The sequence below is a fragment of the Oryctolagus cuniculus genome, chromosome 17, assembly GCF_964237555.1.
Source record: "Oryctolagus cuniculus chromosome 17, mOryCun1.1, whole genome shotgun sequence".
In the NCBI taxonomy this organism is placed as follows: Eukaryota; Metazoa; Chordata; class Mammalia; order Lagomorpha; family Leporidae; genus Oryctolagus; species Oryctolagus cuniculus.
The window spans coordinates 12854429-12875587 of record NC_091448.1 but is presented as its reverse complement, the minus strand read 5'-3'; the positions used below and the strand labels follow the sequence as shown (position 1 = coordinate 12875587).

The 21159-nt window shown below is 52.8% G+C and overlaps 1 protein-coding gene across 3 annotated transcripts in view; it reads right to left on the bottom strand.

Annotated features, from left to right (window-relative positions):
* Nucleotides 1-21159, bottom strand: part of PRKCA (protein kinase C alpha) — a 427154-nt gene that overhangs the window by 73818 nt on the left and 332177 nt on the right. For all 3 annotated transcript variants that reach the window (XM_051824401.2, NM_001101724.1, XM_051824402.2), the window contains 3 exon segments: nucleotides 5347-5503; nucleotides 4289-4423; nucleotides 3964-4060 (listed from right to left, as the gene is read on the bottom strand). In XM_051824401.2, the coding sequence (XP_051680361.1) occupies nucleotides 3964-4060; nucleotides 4289-4423; nucleotides 5347-5503 (389 nt within the window).

Genomic DNA, 21159 nt, shown 5'->3' with positions numbered 1-21159 from the left:
GCCCAAGCTCTTACAGTTGTGCTTCTAGTCTGTTCGAAGTAGATGAGCGAATGTAAATGGAATAACTGGGAAAAGTGAGCTGGAAGACGCGTCAGGAGAGCCGGCATGCAGTTCATGCACAGGTGCCAAGCAGGATTTGGTGGTCTGGGGGCAGCAGGGGCCCGGCCACCACGCAACTCTGCTGACCCCACCTCTCACCTCTGGTGCCACAGAGCAAAATCCACAGCTCTGCCAGCAGGGAGCACGGCCACTGGCGACACCCACGCGGCCTCTACCCGGCCTCCAAGGGGAACGCTTTGCCTTTGGCCTCAAGTCCTCCAGTTTGTTATTCATTTATTTTTTTTTTTTAAGTTTGGAACTCTGACCCTTATAAAAAGCTGGACCTCCTGCCCAGAAAAACAGGAGGATAACTCAACAGGAAGCTGTGGAGATGAGCCATAAAAAGGAGGCCAGTATTCCTTCATGAGCAAAGCCAAGGCTCAGAGCCCACCACGGACAATGCTAGAGCCCCCTCCCACGCGCTCCGTGCCAGGGCTCCTGCCTGGGGCCGCTGCTGAGCGCTGTTAGGAGATGAAACCCAGTGAGGGCCCGGCCGTTGCCCAGGTTTCTGCCCTGCTGGGGACAGCCCAGTCACACTGTACTCAGTGCCCTGAACTCTCTCTAAAGGACTCAAGGGTCACAGGAACGATGCGCCATGGGGCAGAGGGCTCCAGGAGGGCTTCCTGTCCAGCGCCCCAGCTCCGGGCCCTCTGCTGTGGGGTGGGAGTGGGAACAGAGAGTGGATGAAGCAGGTGAAGGAAAACAGAGACAGAGCTGGGTCTGCCACAGACACCCGAGCCCACTGCAAAACCTCGGCTTTCATCTCTCTGTATGTATATGTATAAACATGCAATTATTACATAGATAACCTCTTTCCTTTTATTATCTTTTCTCTCCTAGACTTTTTTTTTTTTTTTGGACAGGCAGATTTAGACAGTGAGAGAGAGAGAGAGAGAGAGAGAGAGAGAGAGATAGAAAGGTCTTCCTTCCCGTTGGTTCACCCCCCAAATGGCTGCTCTGGCTAGCGTGGTGCACCAATCTGAAGCCAGAAGCCAGGTGCTTCCTCCTGGTCTCCCATGCGGGTGCAGGGCCCAAGCACTTGGGCCATCCTCCACTGCACTCCCAGGCCACAGCAGAGAGCTGGCCTGGAAGAGGGGCAACCGGCACAGAATCCGGCACCCCGACTGGGACTAGAACCCGGGATGCCAGCACCGCAGGCAGAGGATTAGCCAAGTGAGCTGAAGTGCCAGCCCCTCTCATAGATTTTTTTAACAGCAGATATTGCAAGCTCATCCCCATTGGCTAACTCCTTCCTTGTCTAAAGCAATAGAGGGAATGTCTGACCTCTACACAATTCCAAATGTTTTTTTTTTTCTTTAAAGATTTACTTATTCATTTGAAAGTCTGAGTTACAGAAAGCAAGTGAGAGACAGAAGGAGAAAGAGAGCTCTTCCATCGCTGGTTCAGTCCCCAGATGGCCACTGTCGCTCCCCCTCTTCGTGGAGGAACGACACAGGACCCTGCGCTGTTCTTTCGTCTGCTCGGCCCTCCCCGGGTTTGCTGCTGGTTCTTCCCGGGTTGGCTACTATCCCTTCCACCTCCGTGGAAGGGCAGTTCCCCCTGGCCACATTCCCCACTTCCGCGGGGGAGCGGCACACCGCTGGCCGGGTCTCTCGGGGGCTGCACGGGTGATCCTTCAGCTAGATGTTCCCCATAGATGTTCCCAGTGCATGCCGTCTCTCTCCTCCTTTATAGTCCTCCTCCGCCAATCCCAACTCGGCTGCCCACACGCCGAGTACGCTGCTCTCCTCCAATCAGGAGCAAGTCCTACAGTTTATTAGCTGAACTGGAGGCAGCTGTGCGGAAGCTGTTTACTTCTCTCCCAGCGCCATATTGTGGGAGAGCAGATGCATAGAATAAGTCTTAATTCCAGTAACTCAGTCCAGTCCGGGCTGCTCCCCACAGCCACAACAGCCAGGGCTGGGCCAGGAGTCTCTCACGTAGGGGCAGGGGCCCACACACCTGGGCCATCCTCTGCTACTTTTCCCAGGCCTTCAGCAGGGAGCTGGATTGGAAGTGGAACAGCTGGGATATGAACTGGTGCTCATATGAGATGCCAGGGTTGTGGGTAGCAGCTTTACCTGATATACCACGATGCTGGCCCTTTGAGTTTTCTTAAAAGATCTCTATTTTATTTGAAAGGTAGAGCAACAGAGAGAGATGGACACACACACACACACACACACACACACGGGGCAGATGGGAGTGGAGGGAGAGACATCTTCCAACTGCTGATTTACTCTCTAAATGGCCTCAACAGCTTGGTCCAGGCTAGGCAAAAGCCAGGAGCCCAGAACTCCATCAGGGTCTCCGACATGGATGTCAAGGGCCCGAGTCCTTAGGCTCTCCTCTGCTGCCCTCCCAGGCACACAAACAGGGAACTGAATCAGAAGTGGAACAGCCAGGCTGGGACGCTGACGCCGTAAGCGGTGCCTTAGCCCACTGTACCACAACCCTGGGCCCCGATTCTGAGTTTTCATTATCTGCCAGCATTGTGAGAGTCAGGCCCTGTCCTACAAGAACCGGAATTGTTGGCTTCTCCTGAGAACTAGGCCTGTGTTTGCACGTAATGATCAGCCAACGCTGAGCAGTGGCGGCTGCCACACTGAGCTGGGGCTGGATTTCACCAGCTCACCCCAGTCCCCGCCTCTCCCTGCTGTCTCATCCACTCTCAGGCGGGCTGGTGGTTGCCTTCAGGTTCCTATCGCCTGTGCTGCGCTTCATCCACTTACGCTCCTGAGCATCCAACACACAGCTCCCGCCTCTCACTACCTGTCACCAACCTGCACTGTGTCCGGGCATCGGGGTCCTAAGCTAACCAACTCTTTCATGATAACACCTTGGGAGATCAGCCTGTCTGCATGCGACCTCTGCATGTCACTTTGGGAACAATACAATAAGGAAGACAAGACCACCAGCCTCCCAATGGTGTCAACATTTCAGTGACACTTGTGTGTTGGGACATGTGTGTATGTGTGTTTGTGTGTGTGTGCACATGTGTGTGCGTGTTTCTTTAAGGTATAGAAATTTCAGGAAATCTTGGTTATTCTGCAGAGGGAAAGAATTCAAGAAGGCATGCGCCTGTCACACAGAATGAATCTCTCAATAAGCCCAAACGCAGGGTGATTAGAGGAAGGGAAAAAAATCAGAAGTTGTGACTTGGAATTGAAGGCCGGTGCTTCCAGAAGAGGGGGCTCACTGCAAGCTGAGATGTCTGGAAAGAGAAGAAGGAAGAGCAGGGAGAAGAAAAGAGAGGAGCGAGGAGGAGGGGAGGGAGAAGCGAGACAAGCGGCCAGGCAGAAGGCAAACCCAGACACCAAACAGGAAGAGGGGAAGGAGGCTGGTCCGTCCCAAAGATCTGGAGCAAAAATAAAAAGGAGTCCCAGACACAAAGGCAGAGCCATTTGAGCTGGCTTCTTGGAACAAAACCCAGAACATTTTGCTTTCTGCAAGAAAAAAATGTGTGATGCAGGCAAGATTTCAGAACGACACACACACAGTCTCCCAGGAGAGGCGGAACAGCGGCTCCTCTTTGGAGGAGCACGAGCCTTCTTGGTAGGGATCCCTGCTCGTCTCCCCACTGGCACTTCTGCGCTGAGGACACCCCGGTGCTGATTTCTCATGCAGAAGTCAATCACCTCATTTCCAATCCCCATTCTCTAAGTGATAATCGACACAGAGTGTCGACGGCTTGCACAGGGAAGTGATTACAGGCAACGTCTGTGTTTTTAAATAAAGAACAAAATTAACATTTAAATTACTTTTTGCCTTTCCACAGTGTACCCACGGCAACTTGGCCCCTGCAGAAGCTCTGCTTCATAAAGGCAAGGGAAGGTGTCGCGGCCTCTTTGTGGGTGGCCTCACCTCGAATTTCTGCCTGAGCTCCACGTTCCCATCTTCGTCCCCTTCCGGAATGGGCACATTGTAGTATTCACCTTCTTCTTGGTTCAGCAACTTGTACCTTTCAAAGACACAGGGGAGAAGGCAGTTAGGGGTGCTGTGACCACACCACTGCGGGTTCCCAAGCCTCCCACAACCCCAGTGGAGCTGCCTCGTGGCACGCATCCCGGGGAGAGTCCACAGCTGGCATCTGGACACTCATCAGGCAGTGCAAAGGACCTGCACGGCTTGGTCCAAGTCTCCAGATGGCTACCGTGCGGGACACCCTCAGCCTCAGGGGCTTCCTCACCATCCACTGGCTGGCATCTTCATGAGCTCCGAGACGCCAAAGGAGAGCGACCCCATGAAGTCATTCCTTGTTGTTCGGTCCCAGTCCCAGATTTCTACAGACAGTCGTCGGTCTTTGTCGGAGGGTTTTAATTTGCTGCAAAACACACACACACACACACACACACACACACACACATTGGCATATCTTGATCAGTATTTCTATGACATGGCCGTGATCTAAGCCTGAGATAGACAGCCAGTGTATTCTATTCTCTTTCTGTGCCAACAAAAAACCAACCCCTTACAATGGCAAGCAAAGCTCTAGACCAGGCCTTTGCAAACCATGACCCATGGCCCAAATCTGGCCCACTGTCTGTTTTTATCAACTTTATTAGAATGCAGCCATGGCCTTGTGTTTACGTATTGGCTACCATTGCTCTGACATGGGGACCTCACTGTGGGTGTGCAATGGAGCCTGGATGGCTCACAAAGCCCATCCCGTACAGAGACCTGCTTCCCATGGGCCAGTCTACACCTGTGCCGTCCCACCCGACTCCTTCAGCCCTCCTGCCCCCTCTTCCATCTCTACCTCTGAAGTCCTGGCAAATCCCTCAATTCCCACTTTAAACACTGCTGCCTCCGGGAAGTCCTCCCCGATTGAAGGCGAGGATGCTCACTTCAATGCCATCGACAGCCTCTGTGTTGACTTACTTTGCTTTCTACCTTATTTAAGCTTGTGCCTCATGCCCTCCCCTAAGGAACCGAAGTTCATCAGGAGATAAGATGCACGTTGCGCACTTTTACATCAAGTGTAACAGCTCACATAGAATATTTCTGGGTACAGAACAGGCAATGATCATCACGTGGGGCCTGTAGAACACAGCTCCCGGCAGAGGAAGGCACTGTCTGTTCACAGGGGTGATGGCAGCCGTCTGCCGGTGGCAGCCTGAGACAGCGCCAGGAAGGAAGGCAGCGTTACGGCCTTCATGGGGAACGTGCCTCGCTACCTCTGGCCACGGGGTGGGCAGCTGCTCAGTGGGCGGCAACGAAACTCAATCAAGAGGAGAGACCACTTACAAGGTAAAGGATTCGTTCCACTGCGGGTTCAGTGTGGAGCGGATGGTTTTGGTTTTTTGTTTACTTTCATTCTTGGGATCAGGAATGAGTTTCAGCTTCACGTAGGGATCTGAAAGCCCGTTGGGATCCATGGGGATCAGGTTTTTTGCATCTCGTACTGTGAAGAGAGAGGGAAGACGACGTTACCCACCCGAGAAGCGCCCCACGTGGACCTGTGTCCTGCCATGGATCCCACGCTGGACAAAAGCGACCACGTCACGTTTGAAGGGAAGAGGAGGTGAGACTCAAAAGGTCTGACTCAGCGCGAGAGGAGCTGCCTGTCACCATCACTGGCAGTCACTGGGCACCGTGTGGGTCCTGGTGCTCCGGCCTGGGCACCTGGCACCGCCTGACACTCAGGCACCCCCCAAACCTGCTGAAGTAGAACTCGCATTTCACAGGGGTCCCAGGTGACTCTGCGGCTCTCTGGGAGCAACACTACCCTCCCCCCGTCCGACCTGGGCCACGGAGCTGCACCCACACTGGAACTTCTAGAAAGTGCTCTTTGTAAAGGCTGGTGGTTTCCAACCCCAGCTGTACACTGGAATCACTCGGGGTAGAGGGTGTGAGATGCTCCAGTGATCAGAATTAAATCAGAGTGTTTTGAGGGAAGTGACCCAAGTACTGGGTTTTGAAAGTTCCCCGGGTGATTCGCTGTGCAGCAGTGGGCAGGAACCACTGGCATAGGCAGCTGAGATTGACAGTGGGTAGGTAGGCCCATGGTCTGGCCACCACCTGGCAGCCTGGTAGACACGCAGAACCTTGGCCCCACCTCAAAGGTACAACCTAACTCAGAGTTCTCTTTCTTAACAAGACGCCCAGACAACTCCAATGCACGTTTTAGCCTGAGAAGCACTAACATGGGAAACAAGAAGGCCATTTCACGGCCCAGGGAGGAGGCACAGAGAGGGGCTGGCAGGGGCTGATGACAGTGGGCGTGGCGGTCGGAAGCCAGGGTACATCAGTGTGACGGGTACGCTGATGCATATCTACCTGAGCCCAGGGCTAAGGAGATGCTAGCCCCAGACAGAATCTTTCTTGGTGTCACAACCAAGATTGAGAGAAAATAGAAAAGGGGAGAGCTTTCTCACCATGTAAATTAATGCTTTTTCATATCAGTTCATGGGGCCAATGCTGTGGCTTAGTAGGCTAAGCCTCTGCCTGTGGTGCCAGCATCCCATGTGGGCACCAGTTTGTGTCCTGTCTGCTCCTCTTCCAATCCAGTTCTCTGCTAATGGTTTGGGAAAGCAATGGAAAATGGTCCAAGTTCTTGGGCCCCCCTGCCTGTGTGGGAGACCCAGAAGAAGCTCCTGGCTCCTGGCTTCGGATTGGCTCAGCTCCAGCCATTGTGGCCATTTGAGGAATGAACCAGCAGATGGGAGACTTTTCTGTCTCACCCTCTCTCTCTCTGTGACTCTACCTCTCAAATTCAAACATCTTAAAAAAAATATCAGAACAGTGGGTTCAGAGACCACTGCCAAGTGAGACCAACACTCACATCCCCCAGCGGCCCTGTCGTAGGCGTGGGACACACCACTGGAGCGAGGACCAGTTCTGGAGCCGAGACAGATGTGGAAAACCCCAGAGCCCAGGAGCACCGTAGGCCCAGGCATCACTGGGGCACAGACCCTGCAGCTCATTTCTTGTCTCTCACTTTCTACAAGAACCAGATTGTAGACTGAATTAGGATAGGGGGAAAAATCATGCTACTTTGACCAACTATTGCGAATGAGACTTTTAAAAAAAAAATCTAACAGGCCCACTGAGGGTCCCAGAGGTGGACAGTCTAAACCTCGCCAAAGAGAAACAAGACATTTGCCTTGCGGGCTCAGTCACAGCGGCGCCGACCTCGGGACACAGTGACAGTGAGGTCCCCTCGCATCTCGTCAGCAGTTATGCATCTGGATGTGAAACGATGGCTGCTGCAGCAACGCATCTGTGCCGTGAAACCGGCCACTTCGGAGCGGAAGGTCTATTTTGTGATGCCAGGACTTTAATACAGAAACACAGAATACTAATTATACGCCCATCGCTTGGCTTGAGATGGGTACTCTGCAATTTCTCAGCTGCTAGGCCTAGCACTAAGGAAAACCAGCCCAGGTTAGAGGGTTATATACTTTCCTGCTAACGTAAGGTGTTATTTCTGCATAAAACCCATTCAAGTAAAATTATGAAGCTTGAGACACGGCCACCCAGAGACACCGACACAGGCAGGTGGCTGGGTAAGCCCAGGACACGTGCGGCTCGAATCAGTGTCTATAATCAGATGGGTCTATAGGCACAGGTGCCGTCTCATCAGCTCAGAGGCTCGGGCAGCCTCAGCCGGGCTGGGGACTCTGAGCCATGGTGCCCCAGGGTGGGTGGCACAGCGCAGACGTAGAAACAAAGATGGGGACTTAGCCAAGGGCCTGCTTGATGGGGACAAGTGAGGCTGTGGACTCGGGCAGACAGGCAGGCAGGAGTGGCCATCATGTTTTCCTTGGAGGAGCGAGTTAGACCCCAAAACCTGCAGTCAGGTGGGTAACCAGTGTGCACTCACTGCCCGAGGGGCTCAGAGTGTGGGTGGCTGGGGTCAACCCCCTGCTCTACACTCAGCGGAGCTGTGAGGCCTGGGAGAAGTCACCCCAGCTGTCAGTCTGTTCATCTGCAGGACAGGGCCAATGGGAGTGCCCATCCCTCAGGGTCACCGGGAACAGTGGGTGAGTTACTGTCTACCAAGCACTGGGACAGAGGCAGTGTCACATGGGCACGGCTACGGTTACTACCAGTCATCTTCAGTAGGTGGCTCTCGGTTCTAGAATTTCTAGGGTTAGGCTAGAGTTAAACAGTCAGCCCCGAGCTGTTCCAAAGTGGTTTCGGATTAAACAACAACAATGTTCAGTGCAATCAGAGCGGCCCTAGCTTCCCCCTTCCGGGTCTCCTCTCTGAGCTCCCTCTGAGGTTGCTGTGGGGCCCTCTGGCTGGGTTCAGGTCACAGTGAGGGTACACAAACAGGGCACGCTGTGGAGGACACAGCTGCCCCACCCACACAGGGACGTGGCCTGGGGCTGCACGAAGGCCAAGGGCCTCCACGTTCAAGGACAACATGGTCCTTCACATGCTCTGTTTGGCTTCAAAAAATCAGCCCTGGCTGCCTCTTCTCTCCCTCTAAGAGCAGCCTTGTTTAAAGTTTCTGCCTAGAAGCCAAGGACGAGAACAAAGACTCAAAACAGGGACTCGGTGCAAAAGCTGAGATTGTTCCGTGAGTGCTGACCCAGCGATGCCCTCCGCCTCCACCCGGCGTGGAGCAAAAGCAGACACGAAATTCTGTGGTCCCACTCCATACCATGCCTAAGCAAAATCCAAGTCCCCTGACACGACAGAAAAACAGCAACCCTTCTCTTTTGTTTGTGGATCCTAACAGCAAGGAAATGAGAACCCTACAATGTCAGGGGGAGGTGTAGGCAGACAAGGGGCAGAGGACAAGAGGGGTCTGGTGTCTGTCACAGGACCTAGCGTCACTCAGCCTCGGGCAACAGATGGACCAGGGCTTCCTGGACCCATGGGGCTCGTGTTCAAGCAGCAAGAAGTGAAAAAAAAAGCTAGAACATCCATGGTTCTGTTAACTGCTGGACATCCATGGTGTTCTTTCAAAGAACTTCTGATCCATGAGTTGATTTCTGATTTCTTACAGAGATGATCACATCTGAATGTAAATTTAGCGCCAGAGGAACTTGACGGAGTGCTTTATTTCTAAGAAGTCTGCCTTCAGAGATGAGGCCGAGACGGCACCTGTGTTTGAGTCTTGGCTTCCCTGCCAGGTAGGAGTGATTTGGACCAAGTGGCCTGAGGTTGTAGCCAGAGCCCCGGCCCTCTAGCAGCGAGGAAGATTGGAACCTGATGGCGATGGTGACGACGGTAACAGCGTCTCTGGAGAGAGAACTACATGGCAGGCACAGCAAGACGGATGTTGCTATCCAGCCGCTGGCAGATGGGGGCCTTAGGCAGAGGGAGGAGAAATAACCTGCTCACAACACGAAGACAATGAGTGGTTGAGCCCAGGGGAACCTGGGATGCATAAAACCCGGCTTTTGCCTTTTTTTTTCTTTAAAAAAAAAAAGAGAGAGAGAGAGAGAGAGAGAGAGAGAGAGAGGACTAACAGGCCAGTGATGACCATGGGGCCACTGCAGTACAGGGCAAGAGCACCAGAGGGCAGGATGCCACGGAGGCTGCAGGGAAGGCGCTGCCCATTGCTGCCAGGGGCTCATGCTCAGGCGGGGAGCGGGGGTTCCCCCTCCACCTCCCTCTGCTGCAGGTGTCAGTTCTCGGGCAAACAGCACAGCGGAGCCACGGAGAGGGAAGGACGACTGCAGCAGGCGTGCACGTGAGCTGGACCCCTCGGCACCAAAGGAGAGATTCCGGAGACCACACAGCAGTTCTGAACTCAGGGAAAACGATACTCCATGAAACAACCCGGACGCATCCAAAACGGTGTTCATTTCCCCCAGGGCAACGGTCAAAATATCCACCTCGTGTAGACCTCGGGAGGCCCACTGGCTGGGTGGGGCTGCATTTTATTCAGTCAGTAAGCATCCTCTAGCCCTGTGCGGGGGCAGCACAAGGCACGAGGTGTGGGGGAAGGGCTTGGGTAAATTAAGGGTCTGGCCCTGGCCAAATTCACGTCTGTTTGCCGAGGGAGGAGTGTGCACAGGAGAACATCCTGCCTCTGGTTGAGGCAGAACACACCTCCAACTCTGGCCCATCTTCTGCAGGCGAGGGACCACAGATGGTCATCGGGAGAATGGGGGCTGGGGTGGTGTTCTGTGGCTACGGACACAAATGACTGCACACGCCATGGCTCACAACAGCTGACTTTGTTCTCCACAGTCCAACGTCAGCACTGCAGGCCCAAACCAGCATGGTCAGGGGGCTGGGCCTGACTGCAGCCTCCAGGAAGGGCTCCTTGCCTCCTGCAGCCTGTGGAAGCTGTGTCCACATCCCGCCACTCTCTGCTCCATCCCAGTGTCCCCTTCTCCCCTGGCACGTTAAAGTCACTCTGCCTGTTTCTTGTAAGCACACAGAGGACTGCATGGGGCCACCCCCAGATAACGCGAGGTACGCTCGCTCCTGGCTTGAGGGCCTTCATTGCATCTGCCAAGACCTTTTTCCCAAGTGAAGGTCACACTGACAGATTCCAGGGGTTGGGGTCTGCTACCTTTGTATGGTCATTGTCTGGCCTATTACAGGTACCATTAGGGAATTTCTTCCTGGGATTAGATGTTGGAGATGGTTGCGTAGTCTTGTGACTACACGCAGGGTCTTCATAAAGTTCATGGAAAATGGTTATTATGAAAAAAATAACACATAGATTTCAAAATGTTTTGGCACCAAAATAAACATCGTTTGAATCCACTTTCCAGGAACTTTTTGAAGTCTTCTTATGCTTAAAGCCACTGAACTGTACAGTTTTTAAAGGGTGGGGACAGGCGTTTGGCCCAGCAGGTGGGATGCTGGCTGGGACACCTGGACCCCATCCTGGAGCTCCTGGGTCGAATTCCTACTCTGCTCCTGGTTCCAGCCACCTGCTGGCACACACCCTGGAAGGCAGCAGGTGATGGCTTAGGTGCCTGGTCCCTGCCACTTCTGTGGGGAATCTGGACTGAGTTCCTGGCTCCTGGTTTCTATGGCCTACTCTCAGACATCTGGGGGAGTGAACCAGGGGGTGGTAGCTCTGTTCTTCAAATACATAAAACTTTTTTTAAAATCACAGCTCTTATAAATTTTTAAAAGGTGAATGTTACCATGTGTGAGTTCTGTCTCAAAACAAAGAGAACAGATGCATTACTGACAGTGTCACGTGCCTCACGCCACCAGCTTGATCATCATAACCCCGCCGTGAGGATGGCTCGGTGTCCGTCTTCTGGATAAGACAACCGAGTCACAGAGAAGTTAAGTGACTTGGGGCACTGGTGAGGGCAGTGTCAGGAGTGAGGTTGGGGCTGGAGCATTAACCTGAACTCCGTCTTCTTGGGGTGGCCTCTGCATTCCAGATCACCCACCAATGCAGAACAGGGGGCACCAGATTGTCAGTGATTTAGGTCTGGCTGGCCATGCAAGTCTCTACAGCACAGCTAATCAAGCTGGCCATTGTACAGCAAAAGCAGCTACACAGAGTATGCAAGTAAATGAGCAGGCATACCAAGAAACCTTTACGCAAATAGAACCCTATGGGCCAGGACAGATGATCCCTAGCACAGAACAACCTCCACCCCAACACCACCATGAACTGTCCTGGGGAGAGCTGCACACAGAAGAGGACTCTCCTGTCTTCCTGAACCCTGACCTTGCCCTCAGAGGGATCCTGGGTTGGGGCTGGGAGAGAGGGTGTCCTTTGTCGTCACCTGGTGACCCGCAGAATCTTCGAGCTGGCATCCTTGCCCTGTGCTTGCCCTTGCTTCTTTGGGTGCAAGTCTCCACCCCTCCACGAACCTGATATGGCTATGACCACAGCCTGTCCCACACCTGAGCTCCACCCAGAGACCAAGTGCAAACACTGAGCATGATAAGGCATCAACGGGGACATTCTTTAATGAAGGTTTAGCTACCCCAGAAGTAAGGGTTTTAAAGGCAGGTGCACCCAGTAGCACTGGGAGGCCAAAACACTGCCCTGCTGGAGGGGAGCTGGGCAGGGGTGAGGCCCCCTGCTTCTGGTCACCTGGGCTGGGTGTCCACGGTGCTGAGGGCCTGCTCTGCTCACAGTGGTGTCTCAAGGGGCAGTGGCCAAATCAGAAAGCAAAAGGGACAAACTCTCGCTCCACCGCTCACGACAACGTGGTGGCTCAGTCACAAGGCGAGGCCCCCGGTTTCCTCTCTCTGGCGCACTCTGTCCTGAGAACACACAGTGCTTGTGGCTTGTTTGTGCTTCCTTGGTGAGGCCTCTCCAGTTGCTAATGCCAGGGAGAAAGTGTGCGTGAGAGGCTGCCAACTCCTCACGCTGCCACAAGGCCGTTCTGCGTGGGGGGCCGGGAGCCAGGATTCCTCAGCTGACGTGGCTTGGTGTCCTGGTGCAGTGACAGACTGCTCCCAGGATGGGGCTGGCTGAATGCCCTTCCCAGTGACGCTGAGTAGCAGTGAGCTTCTGGGTCTAGGGCCCTCTCACACCGTGCAGGCAGGGTCCACGTTACAGGTGGCAGTAAGCAAGGTGGCACAGGACCCTGGGAAGGGACCAGAAGCAGCCAGGGTCACACGGAGGAAGGGCCAGGAAGGCTCCAGCTGGCACAGGCAAGGGCACAGCGAGCTGAGGCTCCCACGCTGCACAGGGACATCCTGAAACCCTCTGGCTGGACGTTCTTCATCTTCATTAAGGCATGAAGCCCTCCGATGCGTCTGTGAGCGCTGGACCGAGGACCTCTGCGGGACACCACAGAGCCAGGGTCTCTAAGGACGGAAGGCTCTTCCTTCCGCTGTCCACACATTCACAGCCGAAGGAGCCGCCCTACTTGAGGTCGGTTCACACTTTGCCCGGGGATGGGAGGAGGTGAGTGCTGAGTTCTGAATGTGTCCTCCCCATCCCAATCCCATGCTGAAATCCCAAGATGACGGCATTAAGAGGTGGGGTCCCTGGAAGGTGTTCATGGCCGGAGGACAGACACTCAGGAATGGGGTCAGTGCCCTCATAAAAGAGGCCCCAGGAAGCTTGTTTGTCCCTCTGCCACCTGAGGACACAGGAAGACGGTGTCTCACAACTCGGCATCTGCAGGTGCTCTGGTCTTGGGCTGCAGCCCCCCGAGAGCTGCTCACAAGGCCCACAGTGCATGGGGTCTTTTCATAACAGCCCGAGAGCTGGGAGGAGACCTAGCAAGGGGGAGCGAGACCTCTCTGGGGCCTGGGCTCGACAGGCAAGGAGGTGTGAGTCACTCACACTGCTGCTCCACAGTGGGGCGCTGGGCTTGATCAGCGTAAGCACAGGTCTCCGCTCGTGGGCTCCCACGAGCGGTCAGACTGTGTCTGCCCAAGGAGGCAACTGACTTCTCAGGCAGTTAGCAACCAAAAGCTGATGGGCAAGGTAAGACTGATGAGGGTGGCGTCCCGTGGACCACTGGCCAGCGCACGGATTGAGCAGAATCACCTGGCCAGAAGCAAAAGCCACCAAAGAACCGCTTCCTCCTTCCACCAGCAAACTAAACCGAGAGGCAGATTTTCAATCGTAGCCGAGTGGCATTTCATTACATTACTCTTGGGGCTCCCGCTGTGGAAAATGGGCCAACAATCTGTGTGTCCTGTGCGTTAACACCTCTACTAAACCTCAGGGGTGTTACACACGCTGGCCCACCTTTATGGAGCAAGTGGTGGGACCACTGAGGAGCTGGCATCCGTTCTGATTGGCTGGTTAAGGAGGTTTGACATCCAACCCCATCATCACATGGAGTGCTTATCTCACAGACCCACGCCACACCGGGGAGGCCAGTCTCGTTGCTACTAATTATCGTGAACCCCTGCACCTCCATTATTCATTCAGGAACTGTCTGCTGCACACGTGGATCTCCGTGCTCTTGCCCTGAGCTTCCGGGTTGATGAGCCCAGGCCTGGGCACACCCAGCAGGCCGCCCTCCCCGGTCTCAGTGCTACCAGCTCTCCCCTCTGCACAAGACCCATCTTCTCCAACATTCTAGTTTCCTGCCAGCCCAGCTCTCAGGACTTCCATCTCTGCACACTGATAGTGACGTGGGGCAGGGGTGCACCACAGGCTCCCCGGGCATCCTCCCTCCTCCCCACAGTAAGGTGAATCCGTGAGTGCTCAATGGCTTCCTTCTGCCCACTGACCGAAGCTAAGGCGGAGAGAACAGCTTGGCAACACCTGGTCATCTGGCTGCAGCGCATAAAGTGTCCATTAGGAGGCAGCGTAGGACAAGGAAAAACCCCGACAGGTCCTTCGGGCGCTGTGAGGTGGGCTGAAGGGAGATAGTTCTCAAAAATGTAAATCCCGGGAGACAGCGTTCACATCCCTGCACAGCAGAGGTCTTCAAGAGGTTCGAGGAAAGGAAAACGATGAAAAAACCACGCGAGGATTCCAAAATGCTTCGCACCCAAATAAACTTTTCTTTGAAACTCATTTTCCACCAACTTTCTAAAGCCCCACCCTAGAAGACACGGTGGGCAGCTCCCAGGCGCCAGCCCATGGGACAGATCTACAGGAGTAAGGCGTGAGAAGGGCAAGGACTCAGTTCCTCAAAAGTGACCCCAACGAGTGGACAATCGCGCCTTCCATCAAGGCTCCACACGCCCAGTGTTCCTCCCAGGAAAGGGGTCTGACTGTGAGAGAAACAGTGTTTCCCAGGTCATAAGACTGAAATGCTTCTGTATAAATAACATAGGAAGTTAGCCACCTTACTTACTTACTTTTTTCTTCTAGGAGTAATGATACACTCCTTGTACAAAATTCTAAATGCAAAATTTAAATTTAAAAAAATATGAATTTTAAATATGAAACTTTAAAGAACATTAAAATAGCCTATGCTTCCACTATGAGAGAACAATGTTTGAAGTCGGTATATTTAGTGTCACTGCCTTTGTCCTACATTTTCTGTCTACACTGAAATATTTTTATAGGATTCATATCAGATGTACTATGAATACAGTTTCAGATCTTGTCTTTATAACATAGGAAAGTATACACTTTCTTATTTTTATTTATTTATTTTTTTGACAGGCAGAGTAGACAGTGAGAGAGAGAGACAGAGAGAAAGGTCTTCCTTTGCTGTTGGTTCATCCTCCAATGGCCGCCACGGCCAGCGCACTGCGGCCGGCACACAGTGCTGATCCGAAGCCAGGAGCCAGGTACTTATCCTGCTCTCCCATGGGGTGCAGGACCCAAGCACTTGGGCCATCCTCCACTGCACTCCCTGGCCACAGCAGAGGAGTTGCCCCTGGACGAGGGGCAACTGGGACAGAATCCGGCGCCCCAACCGAGACTAGAACCCGGTTTGCTGGCGCTGCAAGGTGGAGGATTAGCCTACTGAGCCGTGGTGCTGGCCGAAAGTATACACTTTCAAAAAGTATCGTGGCATAGTGGCTTAAGCCACCGCCTGTAGCACCAGCATTCCATATGGGCGTCAGTTCGAGCTCCTGGTGCTCCACTTCTGATCCAGCTTCCTGCTAACGTGCCTAGGGAAGCAGCAGCAGACAGCCCAAGTGCTTGGGCCCCTGCACCTATGTGGGAGACCCAGAAGAAGCTCCTGGCTCTTGGCTTTGTCCTGGCCCAGCCCCTGCTGTTGTATAAATAAATAAAATCTTTTTAAAAATAGGATGTTTTTGATGTCCACATCCTATTTCATGGATCCATCACAATCCACTAAACCAGGTCTCCGGGCGCATGGGCTCCTTTGTAAACAATATCGCAAGGGATCGTCTTCAGGTGTAAAAGTTCACCTAAGGTCCAGATATTTTTCTTGGGAAACGTTCTTTGAGTAGATTAAAGGGAACACAATTATTCAAGACTCTTGACACTCATGGCCAAAGACCCCCCAAAGCTGTACTGAAGTCCTACCGGGGGAGTGGCGAGCGAGGCAAAGAATCACTTTCTTTCCGGCTCCCTCGTCTACTTTCTCCCCGTGTGGCTACTTGGCCCTTGGTGCTGCTTCTCCTTGGCTTTACTCCTTGTTCTGGTTTCCTACGGGGAGGTAAAGAACGTTCTGAGTGGGTCGACGAGTTGTCCGCATGGGAGCGGGAACAGCCCTTGGTCCAGTTTGCCACAGACGGTGTTTAGATCTCGCGGCCAAGCTCCCCGAAACACAGACGCGCGACTTCTGAAGCAGCCGAAGCTGTCGCCCGTTTCCTTCCATTTCTTTAAGGCCGCAGACGGCCCTTGCCCTTTCTGGGCTGAGCTAAATATTCCCGTATGTTTTCTTTCATTATTTTGTTTCTGTTTTGTATTTAACTTTCAAATCCATTTGAAATTTATTTTCGTGTACACTGTGAGGCAAGTGCTCATTGCTTTTTTTTTTTCTCTTTCAGCGTTTGGACAGCTCTCCCCACCACATCTGTGGAAGGAGCCGTGCCTCATCCGTTGGTTCAGGGGGCTGCCGTGCGTTTGTCTTAGGCTCTGTTTTCAGGGCCATCTGCTTTATTCATGCAACTTTCTGTGAATTCTCGCAATGAGCCTACTCTTTGATTGCTCTAGATCACCACGATGCTTTAAAACACAGCAGTGCGAGTCCCGGGCAGCCTCGTCCGGCAGGTGCACAGGGGCACGGGCAATTCCATTTCAGGAAACTCAGCCCGAGGGAAAGGCCAGACAGCCCGACTGTAGGGGACGCTTACACCTCCTCGCCGAAAGTCTGCTTCTGCGCGTGTGGCTTTACACCGGCTGTTGCCCTTCTACCTCCTCTTGCTTTGCTGTCAGGCTCCTGCGATGCACGGTGTTTCGCTTGCATTTATCTTTCCCAGAAAGTTCGAAACTATAATTGTTGCTTAATTCTGACCATCTTAATATTCATGCTAAAGCATTTTTTTAATCTGACATTTCTCTGATTATCAAAGGGAAGAAGGAAATAGTGTCATCTGAGCCCTCCCTGCAGCATGGTCATCTCTCCGGTGTGGTCTCTCCAGCGTGGACATCTCTCCGGTGTGATCTCTCCAGCGTGGTCACCTCTCCAGTGTGATCTCTCCAGTGTGGTCATCTCTCCGGTGTGATCTCTCCAGCGTGGTCACCTCTCCAGTGTGGTCATCTCTCCAGCGTGGTCATCTCTCCAGCGTGGACATCTCTCTGTACTGCCCGAGGGGATTGGTTCCAAGGCCCCTCGTGGACGCCCAAGTCCCTTACATAACACAGTGCAGAATTTGCATATAACCCGTGTGATCCTCTCATGCGCTGGAAATCACCTCTAGATTGCTTAAACACATCGTAACTTGTAAATGCCCTGTGAACAGTTGTTTCACCACACTGTCTGGCGAGGAGAAAAGCCTGGATGTTCACTGCAGACCCGACGTCCCTTCTCCAGTACTTTGGATTTGTGGTCGGATGAAGCCGTGGACTCAGAGGGGATGGGCCCACATGGAAACTGACACGGGCTGGGTCCTGTCTCCAACCTTGACTTCCCTTCTCCATGTTTGTGATGCCAATGTTATGGGGTTCAGGGTCTCTCCTGTTACCCTTTCCATGGGATCTACAGTTCCCAGCACACTGCTTGTCCTTGTTTACTACCCACAGGACTTCCCACACCTAAACTCTTCAATTCACTTCATCCTGCAGTCCTCTTAGCTTGTCTTTACGTAGCTTTCCCAGGAAAGCCTGTGCAGAGAGGCAGGTCTGAGCCCGCGTGAACAGTCCAGGGGCAAGGCCTCCTCTCCTCCCCAGGCTGAGCACTGCACACATGAGCAGCCTCAGGTCCACCTGGCTTTTGTTCTGTATGCTGCCTGCATGCAGGGTCTTCAGAAAGTTTCTGGAAAATGTGTTAATGAAAAAACCAGGTAGGGATCTCAAAATGTTTTTGGCACCAAAAAAATATTCATTTTTAAAATCCATTTCCAGGGCCAGTGCTGTGGCATAACAGGCCTGCAGTGCCAGCATCCCATATGGGTGCCGGTTCTAGTCCTGGCTGCTCTTCTGGTCCAGCTCTCTGCTGTGGCCTGAGAAAGCAGTGGAAGATGGCCCAAGAGCCTGGAGAAAGCTCCTGGCTCCTGGCTTCAGATCAGCCCAGCTCTAGCTATTGCGGCCATTTGAGGAGTGAACCACTAGATGGAAGACCGTTCTCTCTGTGTCTGTAACTCTACCTCTAGAATAAAAAAAAAATGTACTAAATTCCATTTCCCACAATCTTTCCGAAGTGTGTATGTTTGGAGGCGGGGGGGGGGGTGGGGGTGGGGGTGGCGGTGTGTGAGAGGGCTCCCATCCATTGGTTCACTCCCCAAATGCCCAGGAGCTGGGAACTCAATCCAGGTCTCCCACATTGTTGGCAGGAGTGCAACGACTTGAACCAGTATGTGTTGCCTCCCATGGTGTGCATTAGCAGGAAGCTAGAATTGGAAGCGGAGCTAGGACCTGAATCCAGGCACTCTGATATAGATGTGCGCATCTCAAATGGTGTCTTAATTGCTGTGTCGAATGCTTGCATCTCTTGATATGTTTTTTAAATGGGCCACATTTTCTGCCTGTTTTCCCAACTCATTCTCAAACAAGGGAAGATACATCCAGGCTCGGTGTTTTCCAAAAGATGCTGTGCTTGGCTTCCCGCCTTGGCTCTGTCTTCTGTCGACTTGGAAACTGGTGAGTTTGCTTCCCTCGGAACGAATCTGACACTCACACTGATGTCCGTGGCTCCTGGTCCAGCGACTGGTCTGTTTTCGTTGGGCCAAGTAGGCACACATTCTACTCACAGTGCTTGGAATGCAATCGATCACAAAGTCCTCCTACACCGAGGTTCTCACCTACACATCTGTCCACTGACCCTCACCCCAGGACAGAACCCAGCAAGACCAGCCCTTCTGTTTTGCCTTTGAAAGGCACAGTCTGGCCTGTCACTTTGGAAAGATGAAAGAACACAGGACGTCAGTCTCCTAAGGAAGGGAGGCTCTGAAGCCAAGGGCTGCGCCCCAGGTTTGTCAGCTGGCAAAGGCACTGTGCCTGTGGGCAGAGGGGAAGGCAGCCAGACTCCTGCTTTCTCTCAGGTGCACAGAACTGGACCACCACATGCACCACGTGCGGCCACATCACAGGGAGGCTTTCTGCGTGCAGGACCGTCGGGCTGTTGGAAGTTTCTCCAAGAAGGTCATAAATGGTTTGTTAGTCATGACTGTAGGTTTCTGTCTTTCCCTGTCCTTTTCTCTTTTCTTCCTCTTAGTATTTAAGAGCTTATCAGCTGGTTAATTCAACCCAGAAATCCAAGGAAATCTGAATTTGCTAAGAAGTTCTTAGAATCCCACTGTTTCTAGAAACCCTGGTTAACTGGAGAAGACTGACTCCTTCATGGCCACTCCTGGTTTAAACCCACACTGTCCACCTTCTCTTCTCACGGCTGTCACCTTGTCCTCATGTGGGTGGCTTCCCAGTGTGCTCCGAATGCTGCGTCCTGTCTTCCAAAGGCCAAGGCTGTGTCTGTTCGATTCAGTTCTGCGCCATCCCCGTGACCGTCCACCCCCCAGACCCCTCACCTCCAGCTCAGCCACACACTGAGATGCTCCAGGTTGGACTTGCAGGGCGGTGGGAGCAGGGGAAACATGGGTGAGGAGGAGCACAGTGCGTCTTCAGCCTGGTCACTCCTTAGGGAGCCACATCCCAGCCTGGGAAGTGAGGGGTTACCTAGACAAGGACACCTCTGATCCTTCTGCTTCACACAGATGCTGCCTATCAGCTGATGTTCACAATACAAGCTATGCTTTCATTTTCACGCTATGACCCAAGGTCTCCATTTCTAGCCTGGACACCAGGTGGTAAAAAGGGAAAAGGTCTATCACTTGGTCTTCTGTCCTGGAAATACAGGGGCACTTCAGACAGTTCCTGGGAAGGCGGAACTAAAAGATAAGCTCATCGTGGTGCAAAAAAAAAAAAAAAAAAAAAAAAAAAAGTTCTAGGATTCATGCACAGCTTTTTTTGGTAATACTTATTAAGCATGGAATTCAAGAATTTTTTACACCGAAATAAACTTATCTTTTAATTCCATTTTTCATGAATGTTTTGAAGTCCCATTGTCATTCCTATGTTTGGGTGTCTGTAGGGGGAGACCCAGGATACTTGGAGATGATGATAGCTGTGGTCACTCTCCCAGGACGCTGACGCATTACTGTACATAGAATTTTGGAGAAACCACTGACCCCTTGGAGCTGGAGCGGGGCTGAGCAAGGGGCTACATTCATGAGTCTGAAGCTAAGACATAAGCAGTGCTCTTTTACCACTCTTATTTTATATGCACTATCTGAGAGTCAGAGAATCAAACTTCAAGGAGGGCATTTCTGCAAAGCATCAAAATAAAGGGGCTGCTGATATTTGGGAGGCACAGTGAGGCGACTCCTCTTTCTCAAGCACTAAGAAACGAGGAAAGCGAGACTCTTTTGGGAATCAACACATTACTGGATCCATCAACACTGGATCACAGCAGAGCGTCAGAAAGCCCCCTCATGCAGACAGAGGGTTCCTAGGCCTGCAAGGCCAGCTTGAGTCCAACATGAATACACTCAAATAAGCAGGGAGAAAGCATCCGTGGTGCCCGAGTGGCCGGCCCAAGGAGAGGCATCTGAGCATCTGACTTCAGATGGCTTCTAGCACCCCCCCAGGAGCCCAGCAGCTCTCCTGGGACAATGGTTCAGTCTTAGCCTAATGCAATTAACCATTTATCTAATCGCCTTGTTATGATGCCTATTCCCTGAGTCCCTGGAGGACTGTCCACAGGGAGAGAAAGCACTACCCAAGGGGGTTTCTGCTATGTAGGACAGTGTTTTAAATGCAATGGGTTCGACATCATTTGCCTTTTCCTGGATCTTGACACACGGAGAGACTGATGAGGTTAGCAGGCACGTGGGCAGTTTTATTTCTCTCTGTAAACTAATCATCTGGCATCTTGCTGTCTCGCTCAGTGGGGACTGTGCTGGAATGAGTCTCAAGGGGCCTGGTCATCCTGGGTTTGGGAAGGAGAGGGAACCTTGGGGCCTCTGCCAGAGCAGGCAGAATTCGCAGCACTCCCCCCCGCCCCCTTCATAGCCACTGCCTCTGCTGGTGTCCATCCTGCTCTGAGGACGGGGAGTCCTAGTTTTAATCACTGCCCTCCAGTATCAGCCCAAACACAGAGATGCCTGTTGTGTTTA